General features: G+C 44.6%; 1 protein-coding gene across 1 annotated transcript in view; it reads right to left on the bottom strand.

The window, feature by feature from the left end:
- The window catches only part of SNTB1 (syntrophin beta 1), a 122487-nt gene extending 106677 nt beyond the window's left edge, over window positions 1–15810 (bottom strand). The window contains exon 1 of the mRNA XM_068182204.1: window positions 15179–15810. Within this exon, the coding sequence (XP_068038305.1) occupies window positions 15179–15701 (523 nt within the window). The 5' untranslated portion in view covers window positions 15702–15810. The remainder of the gene's footprint in view (window positions 1–15178) is intronic.
- Between the last annotated feature and the right edge of the window lie 400 nt (window positions 15811–16210).

The raw sequence follows: 16210 nt of genomic DNA, 5'->3' as shown, positions 1-16210 counted from the left end.
GCTGGTGTCAAAGGGGGAATGGTACAAACACAAGGCTTATCCCATTTCCCCAAAGACTCTTCCTAGCAAACGGCATTATTTCAAACACTGCACTTTGAGAATACTTGTGTGAAGTGCTCATCGAAATCTCAACTTTGTAAATTGGATTTTAATTTGTATATTCAACATTGCCACTCTTTAAAAAGAAGTTAAACATGGCTATGTGTTTCCTAGCAGAAGAAGCCATGATCTGCAAAATGCTGCTTCTCTCCTTGGCAATCACTACCATTTGCTTGTTTGTTTTGGTGCAGCATAGAGAGGGAGGGAGGAATGATAATAAAAACATGAACACTTTTTCTCCTCACCTTGAACGGGGACAGGCTCAACAGCAAGCAGCTTTATATAGTACAATCAGCACTTGCATGCCCACAGGAGAAAGGAAACAAAGTCATGGCTCTTCTTCTTGCACAGCCTTACCTGAACTTAGCCTTAATGAAATCAGCATGAAAGACATTATACATGCAAAGGTCATCCTCATCTATGTAGTTACAGGATCAGGACATGGACAGAGGAACCTATACACACTAAACCTCAGCCCACATACACACTGCAGTGCAGGTCGGGGCATTCTGCGTGGCCTTGCTGCCTGCCCACCCTGCTTCAGCCTACAGAGTGGAGTATTTTTATTTGTAGAGCCCCCCTTACTTTCAGGAAGTACCTGTGCATAGAAACCATGGATCCAGCCACAGCACAAGGCAGCTGGAAGGAAAGCTGGTCTGAGGGGGGGCTGACAGTGCCTCCCAGGCTCCATCCCCTTCACTACCTACTATACTAACAGGGACATGGTGGAAGGTGGTTCTGGGACAGAAGCATGTCCAAAGAAAGGCAAAGGAGCTGGGAAAGGGTCTGGAGCAGAAGTCTTATGATGAGTGACTGAGGGAGCTGGGGGTACTTAGCCTGGAGAAAAGGAAGTCCAATGGAGGTCTTATTTCTCTCTACAACTCCTTAAAAGGAGTTTGTAGCAAGATGAGGGCCAATCTCTTATCCCAAGTAACAGGACAAGAAGAGATGGCTTGAGGTTGTGCCAGGAGAAGCTCAGATTGGATAGTATGGAAAATTTCTTCACAGAAACGGGGTTATCAAGCACTGGAACAGGCTGCACAAGCAAGTGGTGGAGTCACCATCCCTGAATATATTCAAAGATGTGTGGATGTGAAATGTAGGGAAGGTTTAGTGGTGAATTTGGCATCACTGGGTTAACAGTTGGACTCAGTTAGAGTCTCATCTAACCTTAAGAACTCAGTGACTCTGTAAACCACTCCCATCCCCAGAGCAAGCAGACTAACAGGCCCTCTTTTCTCCAGCCCCCTTGGCCACTGTGGCTCACACACAGATGTACTTCACCAGGGCTTTTCAGAGGGCTCAAGCTGTACTACTGGGGTCCTTCCACCAGAACTGATCCCCAGAGGAGTCAATGCCAGGGGCATTGCAGCTGAAGTACTGTTGAATCAGAATTACTTTTTGTTATTCTATCATTTATAAAGGAAATAACATTCAAAATACATGGCATTATTATTGCAGACCTGTGTCTCACTTGACTTTTCAGAATCAGTTACTATATTTTAACTGGGTATTCTTCATGTTATACTGTAAGAGATTTCTTTGCAGCACCCTCCAAAGTTATGATTACAGGTTTAACATTACAGCTTAGCTTCAAATCTCCATGTTTTCTAATGATGCCTATGTTTAAAAGAAAAAAACCCACAAGATAATTGTGTTTTATTCCATGCCTGGAGACCTCAGGGCTTCTGAGCTAACCCAAATTCCCCTGAGACCTCAGGCACAAAATACAGACTTGCAGCTTCAACTTTCTTGTGATCATATCAATTCTGTCACTCTTCAATCACTCTTCAACTGTGCTTACAAATTTGCACCTCTTTAGAGACCAGAAAAACCATCAGGTCTGGCTGTTAGCCAGGTAGCCATCAGCAGCTACCTGATGGAGCCTGCCTGGAAGCACTGCTCATCCCCAGCAGGGCTCTGCCAGCCTGCAGACACACAAAGCAGCAGCCTGGAAAAAGTCAGCAAGCCAAGGTTTTGATTATGCAATTACTTGTTCAGCTACAACTGCAGGTTTTCCTACATAATCAGGCCAATAAATATAAAACTTTTTCTGGTGTTGCCTTGCATCCTAAATGATGCAGTCAGAAAGAAGGCAAATGGTATCCAGAAAGCCCAGTGAGGAGAGGGGCATTGTGTTGTTGGGTAAGGGGCAAGCCACGCAGAGACTTTGGGCTTGGTGTACTCTGCAAACCCAGAACACCTCTGATGACTGCCACAGTCTGGCACTATATACTGCAATGGCACCAAGGCAATTACAAACTCAAATTTCTCCTGGAAAATCATCTATGCATGGACAGTTCTATAGAGATGGCATGAGGGCACTTACAAACCTCCTGTTCAAATAGAAAAGGGGTCAAATCTCTGCTGGGTGCAGCTTTTTGGAAAAAAAAAAAAAAAAAAAAAAACACAAAAAAAAACCCACATTACTTCATAAACCAGACTCCTCCTGAAACTATTATTTTGTTTTCTCCACAAACAGTGCCCGCTTTCTGCTCCAGTGAAACATTATTTTTAGTGTGTTTCTGCTCTTGAAGAGGTCAGGGCTTAGCTCTGAACAAGAAAGAAGACCTGAAACATCTTTTGAAAAGCTGTTGATACAGTATCTGTCACCCTGGAATTTAAGGGAAAGCAGGAAGGTTTGTAGAAGAAACATTTTGATACTTTCTAATTTGATACAAGTACCCACAATTTAAGCACATATGTGACGATGCTGAGCTACTCAACCTTTGTGATCAGCACAGAACTGTAAATAAAGAAACAACAACTGTTTAATCAATTATTATTTGCACAAAATGACTGAACTTGGAGACTGAACTGCTGCTATATGTATTTTACAAGGCTTTTGGTCATCAGTGTTTGAAGGAGCGGAAAGGGAGGAGGGACAACCTGACAGGGTTGGGGAGGCAGAGTATGGAGCCAGGTTTGCTGGGCAGAGTAAAGCACCAGGATAACAGAGACTCCATGGACAGCTCAGAGCAGAAAGCCAGCCAGGTGAGTCACCCAGTCAGGACCAAAGAGCTGCCCATACTATTTTAAAGGAGAATTAATACAAGTAGGTACTGGGGAAAAGATAGAGTTGTATCAGCATCTTTTTTTCCCCCATCAGTGATTTAGGTCATTATTGTTTGCTAAAAAATATCCTAATTCCATGGAAATTAATGAGAAAATTCATGCCAGCTTGAAGACAAGGTGGCTTTTACTCTCCCACCTCCTGCTCCATGTTCACTTTCTTTCCTGGGACTCTAGCAGGGGGCAGGTTGTCCCCACCAGCCTGGCCATCGCTGTCTCACCACCAGAGGCTTGGCCAAAGACAACTGGACAGGGACAGTAAGGTCTGGGTGGGGAACAAAGACCCTGAGAAAAACCCCAATTGCAGGTGCAGCCTCCTGTAAAGCATTTCAGCGAATGAATCAACCCCGAGACTCCTTCAGTGCAGGTATAATCAAGACTCTATTTATTTCTGTTTTCAAAGAACAATTACTTAGTCCACATTGCTCTGACAACAAACAAATTCTGTCTTGGATATGAGCAAATGCATGTACAACATGCATGCAAGCTGTGCATGCCTACCTGCACCCCCTGCCCGTGTAATATTGCTGACAGACATTTATAGCTGCACCCACACCAGGGCTAGGTCAGCTCTGGAGTTTACCAGCTCCACTTCAAGGCATTCCTAAACCAACATCAGCCAATGCAATAGTGAACAGAAAGAAAGCAAAAAGAAAAGAAAAAAAAAAAAAAAAAAAAAAAAAAAAAAAAAAAAAAAGAAACTAAATAATATATTGCATATTCCCTGCATATTCCCCCAAAGAAATAATTTCCCAGCCTTTATGGTTTCATGAACTTGATTTCTTCACATACAGAGTTCTACATGAAGTCTTTAATACAGCAAAAGCTAAAAAGGTAGTGAGACCAACTTAATTTACAGCTGCATTGAGAAGATATTAAAATTACACCTAAAAGAGCTATTTTATGCAAGTTTTAGAGACCTGAGAAGTCTCTTCCTCATATCCTCCTTTATTCAAGGTTTCCACTGTGAGTTTCAGAGAAACAAGGAAGCATTCCCCCAAAAGTATGACTAACTGAAAAGATCAAATGTAAATGTCTTACGGGAATTCATATAATGTATCACTTGTGACTTCTCTACTGCAAGCGTATTTGTCTTGGCTCATACCAAATATACATCCTTATCCACATCACACAGTGTGCATATTGATGGAAAAGTAACAAAACAAAGTGATTAAGGAGAACAGCATATCTAAATTTTCCAAGAACTGAATAAATAGCTGCACTCATTGAAACTGTATTTTAACAAAAAGGGAAAAAAGTACTACATTGAGTTGGTCAAAAATTTTGGGTATCAGAATTTCCTGTGATAAATGTGATGTGACTGCAAAGATTTTCTATGAGAAAATGGTACATTGGGTAATTCTCTGCTCTTCTACACAGAAAATTCTACTTATAAAAGGTTTTAACTGCAAGTTCAAATCAGCTTTTCAAAGAAAAATTATTAACTTTTAGATATAAAATGCTATCTAAAATTGCAACATCATAACAATTCCCACAGAAACCTGCACGTTTTCAAGTTAGTCCTTCCTTTCCTCCCTCAAAAACCAAAAGGTATTTGTTCCCCAGTCTTATGTAAAGAGAGTGAACTCTGAAACCTCTCTAAGGTCTTAACACTATTTGTGCACGTAGACAGAAAGCTTTGGCAGTACTTGAATGAAAACTCAAGCATCAAATACCAAGATTTCACGGTATGCCCAGCAGAAAGTTTCAATACATATATAAAACAAGATCAACACAAAATGATTCTAGCAATGCAGTCCAAACACAGGCAAAGCCCAGAATCAATTTCAGCTTCTTTTTAATGGGTGTAATTTATAATATGCTCATACTCACTATTTGTTTCCTCAAGATTTTATAAAAAAAGTTCTGCTCTTTTGATAATCTATCCCACATGTTTATTAAAACAGATATAAGAGAGTGAAAGGAAAACATAAAACTGATTATCATTTTTAGTTTCAGTGATATTTTATATGCCTTCGCTTAGAATTTCAGTTTATGATTTTCCTTAATGAAGACTTTCAAGGTTGATTTTAATGTGTTAAGTGGAAATTCCACTGGTTTGTTACTTCAATGCTTTCTTTATGACCTGTTCTCACACATCACCTAGGTCTGGCTTATTTATACAGACAGCCGTTCACTGAACAACAGGGATCTTCTTAAAACTAGTTGCTTTCATTTGCATTCTTCCCATATTGAAATGTTATTTGCTTTTATGGCTGTTTTTGGCCTGACACTTGTCCAGCATTTCATAAACATAAAGAAGACTGAAGTTACCATGAGGTTTTTTACTTCTTTCAAGGCAGGAATAGAGATTTTGCCCCCAGAGCTAGATGAGAGCTCTGTCTTACAAACATCCCAAGAGCATCAGTGTGCAACCCAACCAGTATTCCTGCAAAGAAAAGGGTAACAAAAGCCTGAGAGCAACAGTGCCTTCCAGCTTATTAGCTGAGACATCTGCAGCACCTTTTGGTCTTTCATCGGGTTTAAGCATTGCTTGTGTCACTCCTCACCATTGTGCTCAGGACTTCAAAAGTTTGGGCTATGTTAACTGTTTGACTGGAAGTTTGATTTACCTAAACTTCTAAAATCTAGAAGAGTTTAATTTGGGCAAAACACAGTAATAACACCTGCAGCTCTTAATGAGGAGCCTCTGTTGTCATCATCTAAATTATTCCAGCTTGAAGCTTGCTTCCCTTCTCTTGCATAAGCACATCTTCCTGACTCTAATATGACAGAGCTCACAAACAGCCACATCCCTAGCTCTGGAAAAGTCTTCCCAGAGTTGAGATACAGAGTAAGAATCACAGAACAGTTAAGACTGGAAGGAACAACAGGTGGGGTATCTGGTCCAACCTTCCTCCTTAAGCAGGATCTCCCTAGAGCACATTGCACAGGGTTACATCCAGACTGTTCCTGAATATCTCCAGTGAGGGAGACTCCACAGCCTCTGCAGTGTTGAGCTAGAACAGCCCACCATGACATCCTAAAAGCAGAGAGACCCAGTGGGTAACAGGCATCAGCTCAGCTTCTCCAGACCTGGCAAAGCCCCAGCAGCCTAAAGCTGCCACGCTGGCCCTGAGCATGTAGGAAGGTCAAGCTCCAAACAAGGAGTACCTGTTGATGGGACTGTTCATTACAGAAGTATGCATGTTGTAAACACATCTTACGGTCTGTGTCTCTCTGCCCAAGTGTATATTTATGTGGTAGGAATCCTGCTGGGTCTCTGCAGACACTTCTTCATCCCAGCCACCTATCACTGATGGAGGAGGAGACTGGGCACCAGGAAAGGCTATCATTGAATGAAACAGGACAAGTAGGTTAAAAGGGACAGGTAGTTACCAAGAATAATATGTTCTTTGGAAAACAATTGTAATTTGGAGACCATTTTTTCTGTTCACAACATCCTCCACAAAAAAGCCCCAACCAAATAAAACAAAAACACAAAAAACCCACACAAACTAACAAACACCCAAATAAGTATCAAATCAGAAAAAAAAAAAAAAAACCCACAAAGAAATCAAGCCACAAGTACTGAAGGCAAACCCTGCTCACCTTATTCCTGGAAAATACTTCTGAACATCCAATACTTAAATACCTCCTTTGGCTTCACATCAGCAAGAGAAGGATCCTTCTGGCTTCTACCTGGGAAGAGTAAGACCAAAGGAAAGCTGCCTGCTATAAGGGAAATCACATGTGCCACAACAATCCTGCTCATCCCTCTGCTAGCTTTGTCTTTCCAGGCGGTTTAACGGGGACTAAAGCCCAAAGCCCAGGATAAACAGATTAAACTTTCACTGAGTTAAAACTATTAGCTTAAAGCACCCTCATAGGATACATGCTGGATAACTCTAAACCTCTCCAGCATCTTCACACAGCTGTCTCTTGCTCCCCTTGCAGAATCAGAACCAATGGCAGTTTAAACACATGTCAGTATAGTAAATCATCCTGAAAATAGCTATTCTTGAAATCATTCAGACTAAAGCAGAGATATATTATTTCCATGATGTAGCTTTTCCATGCTCTCTCATAACTTCTTGATAATGTTAAAAGCCAAAACAGGTACTGCACCAGCTGTACATGCCTATGGCAAGTGGAACATAAAGTTTAACTAATGGTCCCATTTCCCTGAAAGGGCACATGAGGCTGATAAATATTCCCAAGAGGTCATGTTACCTGTTGATGCAAATCAGGTAAGTTGCATCTTCTTTGCCAGAAAAGAATTTATATTCTAATACTGGCTTTTTACATTTTATCTTTATGTTATGACATATTTCTAGCTTTCTGATACTTGAAAAAAAAAAATTCTGTTTCTCAGGTACTTACACCATACCAGGAATTTACCAATTTTCAGCCTTTAAAGTGAACTGAAGCTATTCATGTAGATGCACACACACAGATTACTCATCTGTGTGCTGCCTCACTGCTCAAATGCATGTCATCTTCAGAAGAAAATATCCCAGAGCATAGAGGAATAAACAGCCGCAGCTTTAGTTCTGCTGACTTCTAGAGCTGTGCCAACAAGCACAACTTCCAACAGTTCAGCAAAAACCTGTGTATCATTTTTAGAAGGAATGTGCTGTATGTTAATCATTTCTAATCAGAGACAGTTTTTCCACATCTACTTTTCTGGCTCATTTCCTTACAATTAAAAACTCCATTTTACCCAACAGTACAGTACAGATGTGCCTCTTTGGCAGTGACCTACTTTGTTGTGCCCTTAGCATATGTGCAACAAAACAGTAACCAGTTCAGTAGTTCAAGTTCTAGACAGACAAAATTAAAGCCAGACTGTAACAAAAGTGTACAGAAACAGCAGTCAGAAATCCGTATCTGCCAAAGAGTTATGTGGAAATTATGTCCCTTAATTGAATTTATGTTAAGGAACAAAACCTAACTGTGAGGCAATATCTAGTGTTGAAGCAATCTGATGAACTAGTCACAGCTGATTAAACCTTTTTTAAGCAAGTTTATTAACTTACGTTCTGGGAAAAATTATGTTTTGATTGCTAATTTGATGATGAACAAACTGATTCTGTCTTTTCCCAACTTCCCCCACAAGCAAACTTTTGTGTCCCTGTTTATTACTCAGTGTTGCTGGACTCTGAGATGTTGCAAGATGGTGGATGTCATAATTTCAATTAATCCTCTCTCCCAGAAGTACAAGGTAAAGAAGGCTGAGCTATTAACCATCTTTTAAAGCACAGAGATATGGTCTCATAAAGCAGCTTTCCTAGTCCTGCAAAATACCAGCTGACACATGAGAAGAGCTGAAGAAGGCTCACAACACACCTTCCAACACCTAGGACGAATGACAAGTAGCACTCCATGCTTTCTACATCCTTTGTTGTTTCTCACAGACTTCTGTAGCCCAAATCAGCCTCACTTTGAACATCTTCAAATTGCCTCCTTGCCTGCAGTGACACTCCTCAAGGCATGTACCAAATGCTGCCACTCCCCTGATGTTCCTTCTCATCTTTACAACAATCTTTATGCCTCTGCCAAAACAAGTCCATTTATTCCTACTATTCCAAGTCTTAACTCTTTTCCAATCTGCCATAATAGTACAGTGCTCTCCCTGATTGCTCTAAGAACAGATGTCCTGCTAAAGACCCTTAGCACAGGCACACTCTGTGCTAGCAGAAGTATTTTTCTCTGCTCGACAGTTTAAGGTTTGAAGAGATGACATAGTTGAGACAAGTGAAGCCCACTTCCCACCAGCTACCGCTGCTGTAGTGACACCAATGTGGGGCTGAGAAGAGCTAAAAGAAGAACCTGGGTCACCTCTACCCATCATGTCAAGGCCAGCAAAGCTGTGTTCTTTGGACTACTCACAATCTCTATATGATAAGTAGCTAAAGGATTTTCTGCACATTCTAGAAATACTGCTACCATCCCTTCTTCACCAACTATTTTTCTGAGATGCTTGAGGATCCGTTTCAGACTTGGAAAGCCAGAGTCTCCCATGCTGTTCTGGGACAGCTTTGCTCTCATCGCATTTTGTACGCTTATGCTATTGCTCTCTTGAACTACTGTTTCCTCCAATTTCCCTTCTACTGAAGTAGCTGTACCAATTCTAACAAGTAGCCATGGCAACATAATCTTGCAGAATAAAGTACAAAATAATCCTATGATCAGAAATCTAAATTAGAAAAATGGAATGGAAATAATGTGTTTTTAAAGCCTGGAAGCAGACTGACTACTGGTACAGGTTACAAATAGAGCAAACTCTCCAATACTTATGAACCCTGAATGAACACAAACGGATGTGATACTTACAGCCAAATTTACAGATACATTACTATCAGGACAAGTTCCACACCATGTATTATAGAAACAGTGAGATTAAGAGAATAAAACAAAGTTAAAATTCCTTCCTAGTTTACACCTGAAACCATCAATCTATTGGGATCAGCACCTCAGCTGGGCTGTCCCAAATCCAAACTGGTTTGAATTCTGGATACTCCCTCAGGACAGACATGCAGTGAGCATCTCTGACCCAAACCCAGTGGGCAGCAGAGGTGGGAAGAAGCCAGTGCCCCTGGCATCACCTGTGTGAAAATGCTGTCCTGTGAGAGTGGAAATGGCCTTCAGAGAAAAGACACCTGTCCTAGCAAAATTAAGATACAAACATTGTTTTATTAACCATAGCAGAAGCCTTCAGCTTTCAATTTTACTCTCATGGTTTAAAGATTCTTTAAAGAGTTATACCAAGATTTAAATTTAATTTTCATGAAAAAAATACTACTGGGATTTTAAAACATGTTTTTTTCTTTTCTAATGATACTTATTAACATGTTTAATCTGTATGTGCAATTGAGTCCCAGGTCTCTAGACATATTTAATCTTCTAATCACCCTTAAGGAGATGGTAGTAAGTTGCTTCTATAGGGCTTAGTATATGATTCCCTGTGTGGGTTGACAGGGCACCCTGCACTTGGTCCAAATAAATCCAGGAATGTGTTGCCCACAACTGCCTTATTTTCTTTAGAGTAACTGAGAGAGAGGACTCATACAGGAATTACTGCAAAGAGGATGTACTGTTTTTTATCTGTGAAAGGTGATACAGGCTGTCGGGACTGCTAAATTAGCCTGTAATCTAATCAATGAAAAACACATCAAGTGTTGCCACTCAACCTTCCCCATCAGCTGCAGGCAGCTGAAACAATCAAAATTGAGATTCTCAGGAACTGCTTAGACCTGGAACTCTTAGAACAAGACTACCTGCTCCTTTCCTTTTCAATTTCACTTTCAAACTGATGTGTGCCAAGGGCAGCTACATGGGTCATGAAATGTACAGATTCTAAATACAAGGCATTTCCCTAACTGCATATTTGCCGGTATAAACACCTCACACACATACAAAAAAAAGAAAAAAAAGGTAAATGGTTTTGTCTATACATATACTGGATAAAGAATAACTATGCATACAATTTGCAATCACTGAGATTTACAGCCCTGACCTAACTGTAGTAACTAGTTATGTCACTTATTAAGTGCCCTGTGCCTCATTTTTCCTCTATACTTGCAGGAGACACACTTTTTGGATAAATACTGTATTTTGTTATCCCTCAGAATTCTCCTGTTGTCACTACTTTACTGACAGAAACACAAAAACATAGATAAGATCAAAAACGACAGCCAACAAGAAGCCCATACCTATTTTACACTATTTCAACATGTAATTCACACAGATACAATTGATTTGCTTCATCCAGAGAAAATGAAAAAAGGGTAGGAAAAGGAGAATCCTTACAGTTCTTACAGAAATATTGTTTGGAAAACAATACATGTTACTACAGTACAAACTGTATCGTGCTTATTCTTACTCTGCTTCAAAGCTCTGTATTAGTCCCAAGAATGCCACAGAAGATGATACAGGCTACTATCCATATGCTAAAATTCACTCTGCAGGGGGATACCTCTCTGTGGGAAATTTATGCAAACCCAGGAAGGCTGCCAAAACCATTTCTCCACGGACCTTGCAACTGAATTAACTGGGAATCATTCAAAATCTCTAAAATTCTAACAACACTAAGAAGATGCTCCTTTTCCCAGTACGTACCTTCCACCACAATCACTACTAGCTCACCCACACACATGAAACAAGTTAGGGGAAAATACCCTGCAGAAAGATAGCAAAATTCACTAATGCAGTGTTTTTCTTTTTTCTTCACATCCCAATACAGCATCATGTTGGGGGGCCCTGTTTAACATTAGCATAGGCATCTTCAAGTTTTCATTTTTTTCACTGAACGTATAGAGAATACAAGTAAAGCACAACCAGTTTGGTCACAGAGCATGCCAAGGGACTGGTTTTATCCAGGATGCTTTGATAAAAACAAACACCTTTGGTGTCTTGAGAGTCACTCGAATGAAATGTGCTTCACACAGCACGAGAGGGGCTGCTTGATTTTTCCAAAGTGCTTATTTAAGAAGGCCAAATTTAACAGAACCACAAGAAAATTATAGGGGCAAACAATAGCTGTCAGGATAATTTAAACTTCCTTCCATACCTGCAAATATGTATAGTACAAGGAGCCTGCCTTGCCTCTCATGTAGGACAATCCTCTCTGCTCCTGTATCCTGGTGAGAAGCCCCATCCTGCTGTTCTGAACACCTGGGAAGCCACCCAGGGCTGACAAGCCCAACATCAGGCTACCTCCACCCTTGTTCCCTCTGCCTGCTTTGCTCCCCACACTCGGGCTGTGATGAAAAGCTCACAGGAAATTAAACCCTGCAGGCAGAAGTGGTCCATCACTGCTGATAGGAGACAGAATGATTTCTAAGGGCCCAAGTCCTTCCTCCTCATCATCTCCCTCTCATCTTGAACCTTTTGCTTTACAGCTCCTCTTAAGGCAGTATCACTTGTTGCCTTGTTTCCCTTCCATTTATCAAATTCTACTGGATTTAAGGCACCCTAGCCAACTACACAGACCACACCTAAAAGAAGAAACTTTAGCTTAGTAGGTGAATTATACAAGAGTTAGAGATGGGAAATGAGAAGATAGAACAACCCAGCATGGATATTATATTTGTTGGAGTAGGGCCCTCTCCTACTGGGCTTTACAGCTGTGCCCCCCCCAACACCAGCACAGCTGCTGCAGCTACACCACCCCTGACCCTTCAGCAAATCTCTCTTTCCACCACCTCAGAGACAGCAATCAGTGCAGGAAAAGGGGCAAGTGTTAAAATGAAGCATTTCCTTCTCTTCACAGACCTTCCTCCTCCTGCTACCCACGCGGGTGCCAGCCCTGCCTCCCACACTGGGTGCAGAGGCCTGGGGAGGGATTTTCTACTCCCTTGCTCCCTGCACAGGAATGCAGGAGAGACTACAGTTTAGTGCTGAGCTGGTAAATGCCTCATTCCACTGAGCAAGCAGTTTTAGGCAGGACACTATATCACAGGCAGGCTCCAGCACTCTGATACTGGGTATTGAGACACATCCTCCCTGCCATCACCTCTAGGAAATACTCCACGGTAAGACCCTTTCCAGGAATGCACAATGCATTGGGCAATACTCAGAGCCCTGCTGCACCATGAAATGTGTTTCTTGTGCTTTACACCTTGCCATGCCTTTGCAAATTTGGCTTTCCTGAACTGGAAGTCACAAACAAATCTCAGGATCTCCCTAAAATGCAAATCTTACATTTTGACCCTGGAAACACATGCTGGCTTTGCTCTGTGAATTAGAGAAAGAGTCTAGAGAGGAGCTGCACAAGGGTCTTGCCCTGCCCCATCACAGCCTGCTTTTTGCCATATATAACTCTCTAAGAAGTCAGGAATGGCAAAATCCTATTGTCTGTAAGGAAAGGAAAATCAAGTGTTGCCCTTCTATACTTTAAAAAGTAAAAAGAACTTTTGCATTTTCCTTCCTTTAGTAATAAAAATACCATTTTAGACTCTGCTGCTGAAGAATGAGCTTCAAAGTGGGCAGTAGAATCACAGAGAATTGTTCTAAGCTGCCTGTTTTCATTCACGTGGAGTGGGTCTCCACTGAAGGGAGAAGCCCTCCCAGGCAATGCTGGAGCCAAAGTTTGGTTTGGTTACTCTGCATTGTAGAAATAACATTGAGAAAGGCAGGACAAAATACTGAGTGCAGCGTCAGAATATTTTAACTCTACATACACATCACTAATGAAATATACTCTCATTTTGCAAATGACAAATTCAATTGCATAAACAACTACTGAGGCACCTCAGCACAGAGCAAAGAAATGCAAGACAGCTGTGATGTCAAAAGAAGTGAAGGAGGTTGCTTAAATTCCCCACTGAAACGGCTTCATGTTCACTCCTAGCCTGGAAGAAAACTGAGGGCTTTTTAAAGCTCGCCACACAGAACGAGGGAGATTTGCAAGCATTATATACATTACTCATTAGGTCACAGCAAAGCTCAGCCACTACCTGACTGCACCCCAGAAGGACCTTACACTGCATAAACAAATCAGTGACAAAATTTAGATGCAAGAACCCCACTTCAGTGGCCAGAGAAGTTCATATTAATGCTTCAGAGGTGTATCTGTAATCAATTCAGCTGCAGCGAGGGAAGACAAGATGCACTTTGGTCCTGCAGGTATTGCAGGGCACAGAGGGAGAGGAGACACAATTGTCCTCAGCTTCTTAAATCCTCATGGAGCACTAACTCCTCCAGTTTTCACTGTCACAGGGACAACAAAAGAGTCTCTCAGCACACACTACTGTGAAATACATTTCTCACCTTCTCTCCCTTTCAAACTTTTTCTGTAAATTTATGCCATAGTTGGCTGCTCATGGCTGATCCTCAGCTGCACCTCCCAGCCAGCAGTAGCATCTCCTTTGCTCCTCAAAGTAACCATCAAAAAAACGCACGTGAAGGAATATGCGGTACCGAAAGGGCTACAGGTCCAGCGAGCTGGGAGTGCCCGCAGGAAAGCGATGGCACAGGGGAAGGCAGCGCTGCAGCATGCCTCAAATGCCATTGACCTCCGGTTAAATGAACTTGTGGGTAAATATGTAATCACTTTATCACACACACGCCAAGGGCAGCTCTGAAGCTGTTCATTCTCTCAGGTGGAGCAAGTAAATCAGTCCTTGTGAAAAGACAGGGATTAAACGTTTGTGCACGCCTCTCTCCTCATGAACTCGTGGTCTGAGGGAACCTGGCTCTGCTTTTCTGCTTGCTCTCCCCCAGCATCCGTCCCGTTCTGGGGGGACGCCCTCCCTCCACGCACACCAGAGTCTGCTCCTTTCTCTGAGGTCAATTTCTAAGGCTACTTTTTACAGAACTGTTTCAGTCACCCTTGAGAAAGGAAAGGGCGCTGCTTTGCAGGGATGGCTAACGAGTCCGTGAGGCACCGCCAGCTTCATTCAAACCGCTTTGCCCCCACCCCCCATCCCTGATCGGGAGTAGGGTGGTGGAAGGAGGAACTGGAGAGAGGGTGGTGTCGGGCGTTTCGAGATGACTAGGGCAGAGTCACCCAAGGCTTTCCCTTAATGCCAGGGGAGGAGGGAGGGACTCCTTTACTTGTTTAACATCTCCTAGTACCCAACTCTCCCCACCTTTCTTGGGCTGAAAAGATGTGAAAACGTCCTGACGGCAGATCCAGAGGATCCCTCACCCTGCAGGAGGCTCGGTCAGACTCCCACCGGATGCCTCAGCCCAGGAGCAGATATTGAGTGTATTGGGTGTATCGCCGCGAGCAGACGGGGCGGCGGAGCCTCCACCGACCGCGCACGGACGGGGCTGTGGGGACTGCACCGGCGGATACGAGGGCACAAAGTTCAAGCCCGGCTCCTCGGCATCCCGCTCGTCCCTTGCCGAGGGGCTGTGTCCATAACACACGCCGTCGAGGGTCCCGGCGCGGGTTACAGGGTGTGAACTCTCCGCACTGGAAAGATGCCCGGAGGAGCCCACGAGATGCGCGGGGTCACCCCCTCGCCCCCGGCTCGGCTCCGCCGCCTCTCGGGGAGCCGCCCCGCCCCACAGCCTCCCGCTCCCGGGCGCGCACGGCCGGACCGCCCCGCTCCCCTACCTTCCAGCAGCACCTCCTTGCCGGCCCGTTTGAGCGCCTGCACCGCCTCGTCGTGAGTGGCATCCCGCAGGTCGGTGCCGTTCACGGCCAGGATGGCATCGCCCACGTAGAGAGCCTGGGTCTGGTCGGCCGCCAGCCCCTTGAAGATCTTGCTGATGAGTATGGGCATCTTGTTCTCCTTGCCCCCCTTGATGCTGATGCCCAGTCCGCCCATCTCCTGCTTCAGCACCTTCACGCAGCGCTTCTTGTTGGAGATGGCCTCGGGCACCTGCTCGGGGGGATCGGTGAAGGCGGTGCGCGCCGCCGCCGGCCCCCCGCCGCCCTCGGCCCCGCGGCACGCCGTCCCATCGCCGCCCAGCCCGTTGTGGGCCGCGCCGTCGGGGCGCTCCTCGCCGCTCAGCACCAGCGCCTCGCCGCCCAAGTTGGCCAGCACTTTGTGCCAGCGCTCCCGCACCAAAACTTCCAGCCAGCCGCTGCGCTGCGCCCGGCCGCCCCCGCCGCCGCCCGCCGCCGCTACCGCCATCTTAGGAGCATGCTGGAAGCGCCGAGTGACGGCACCCCCGGCACGGCACGGCGCGGCACAGCGCGGCGGCACCGGACTTCAGCCGGGGGGCGGCAGCTCCCGGCGCGGCGGGGTGGGGCCAGGAGCCGCGGCCGCCCCCCCGGGGCCGCGCCGGGGCGGGCGCACCTGGCGGCACCGCCCGCGGGCGCAGTGGGACGGGGGCGTCCCGCCCCTCCCGCGGGGACACGGCGTGGGACACGGCGTGGGACACCCCGCGCTGAGCCGCGGCTCCCTCCGAGCCCGGGCTGTGATGGCATCTGGCGCTGCAGGGGCCCCGCCGGAGCGGCAGCGCCAGCCCCGCAGCTGCCGTCTGCAGTGGGGTGTAGCGGGGAGCTGTAGGAAACCAAGGGCAGGGAAGAGATAAGGAAAACCCAACGCTGTTTTATTCCCAGGGATTTTTCTATAAAGTGAATTAAAACTAACGGCTGGCCCCAGGAACTTAAATTTCAGCTGTATGGGAGTCGAATACA

The sequence above is a fragment of the Anomalospiza imberbis genome, chromosome 1, assembly GCF_031753505.1.
Source record: "Anomalospiza imberbis isolate Cuckoo-Finch-1a 21T00152 chromosome 1, ASM3175350v1, whole genome shotgun sequence".
Classification (NCBI taxonomy): Eukaryota; Metazoa; Chordata; class Aves; order Passeriformes; family Viduidae; genus Anomalospiza; species Anomalospiza imberbis.
The sequence above is the reverse complement of the archived record's forward strand: the minus strand, read 5'-3'. Positions and strand labels throughout refer to the sequence as shown.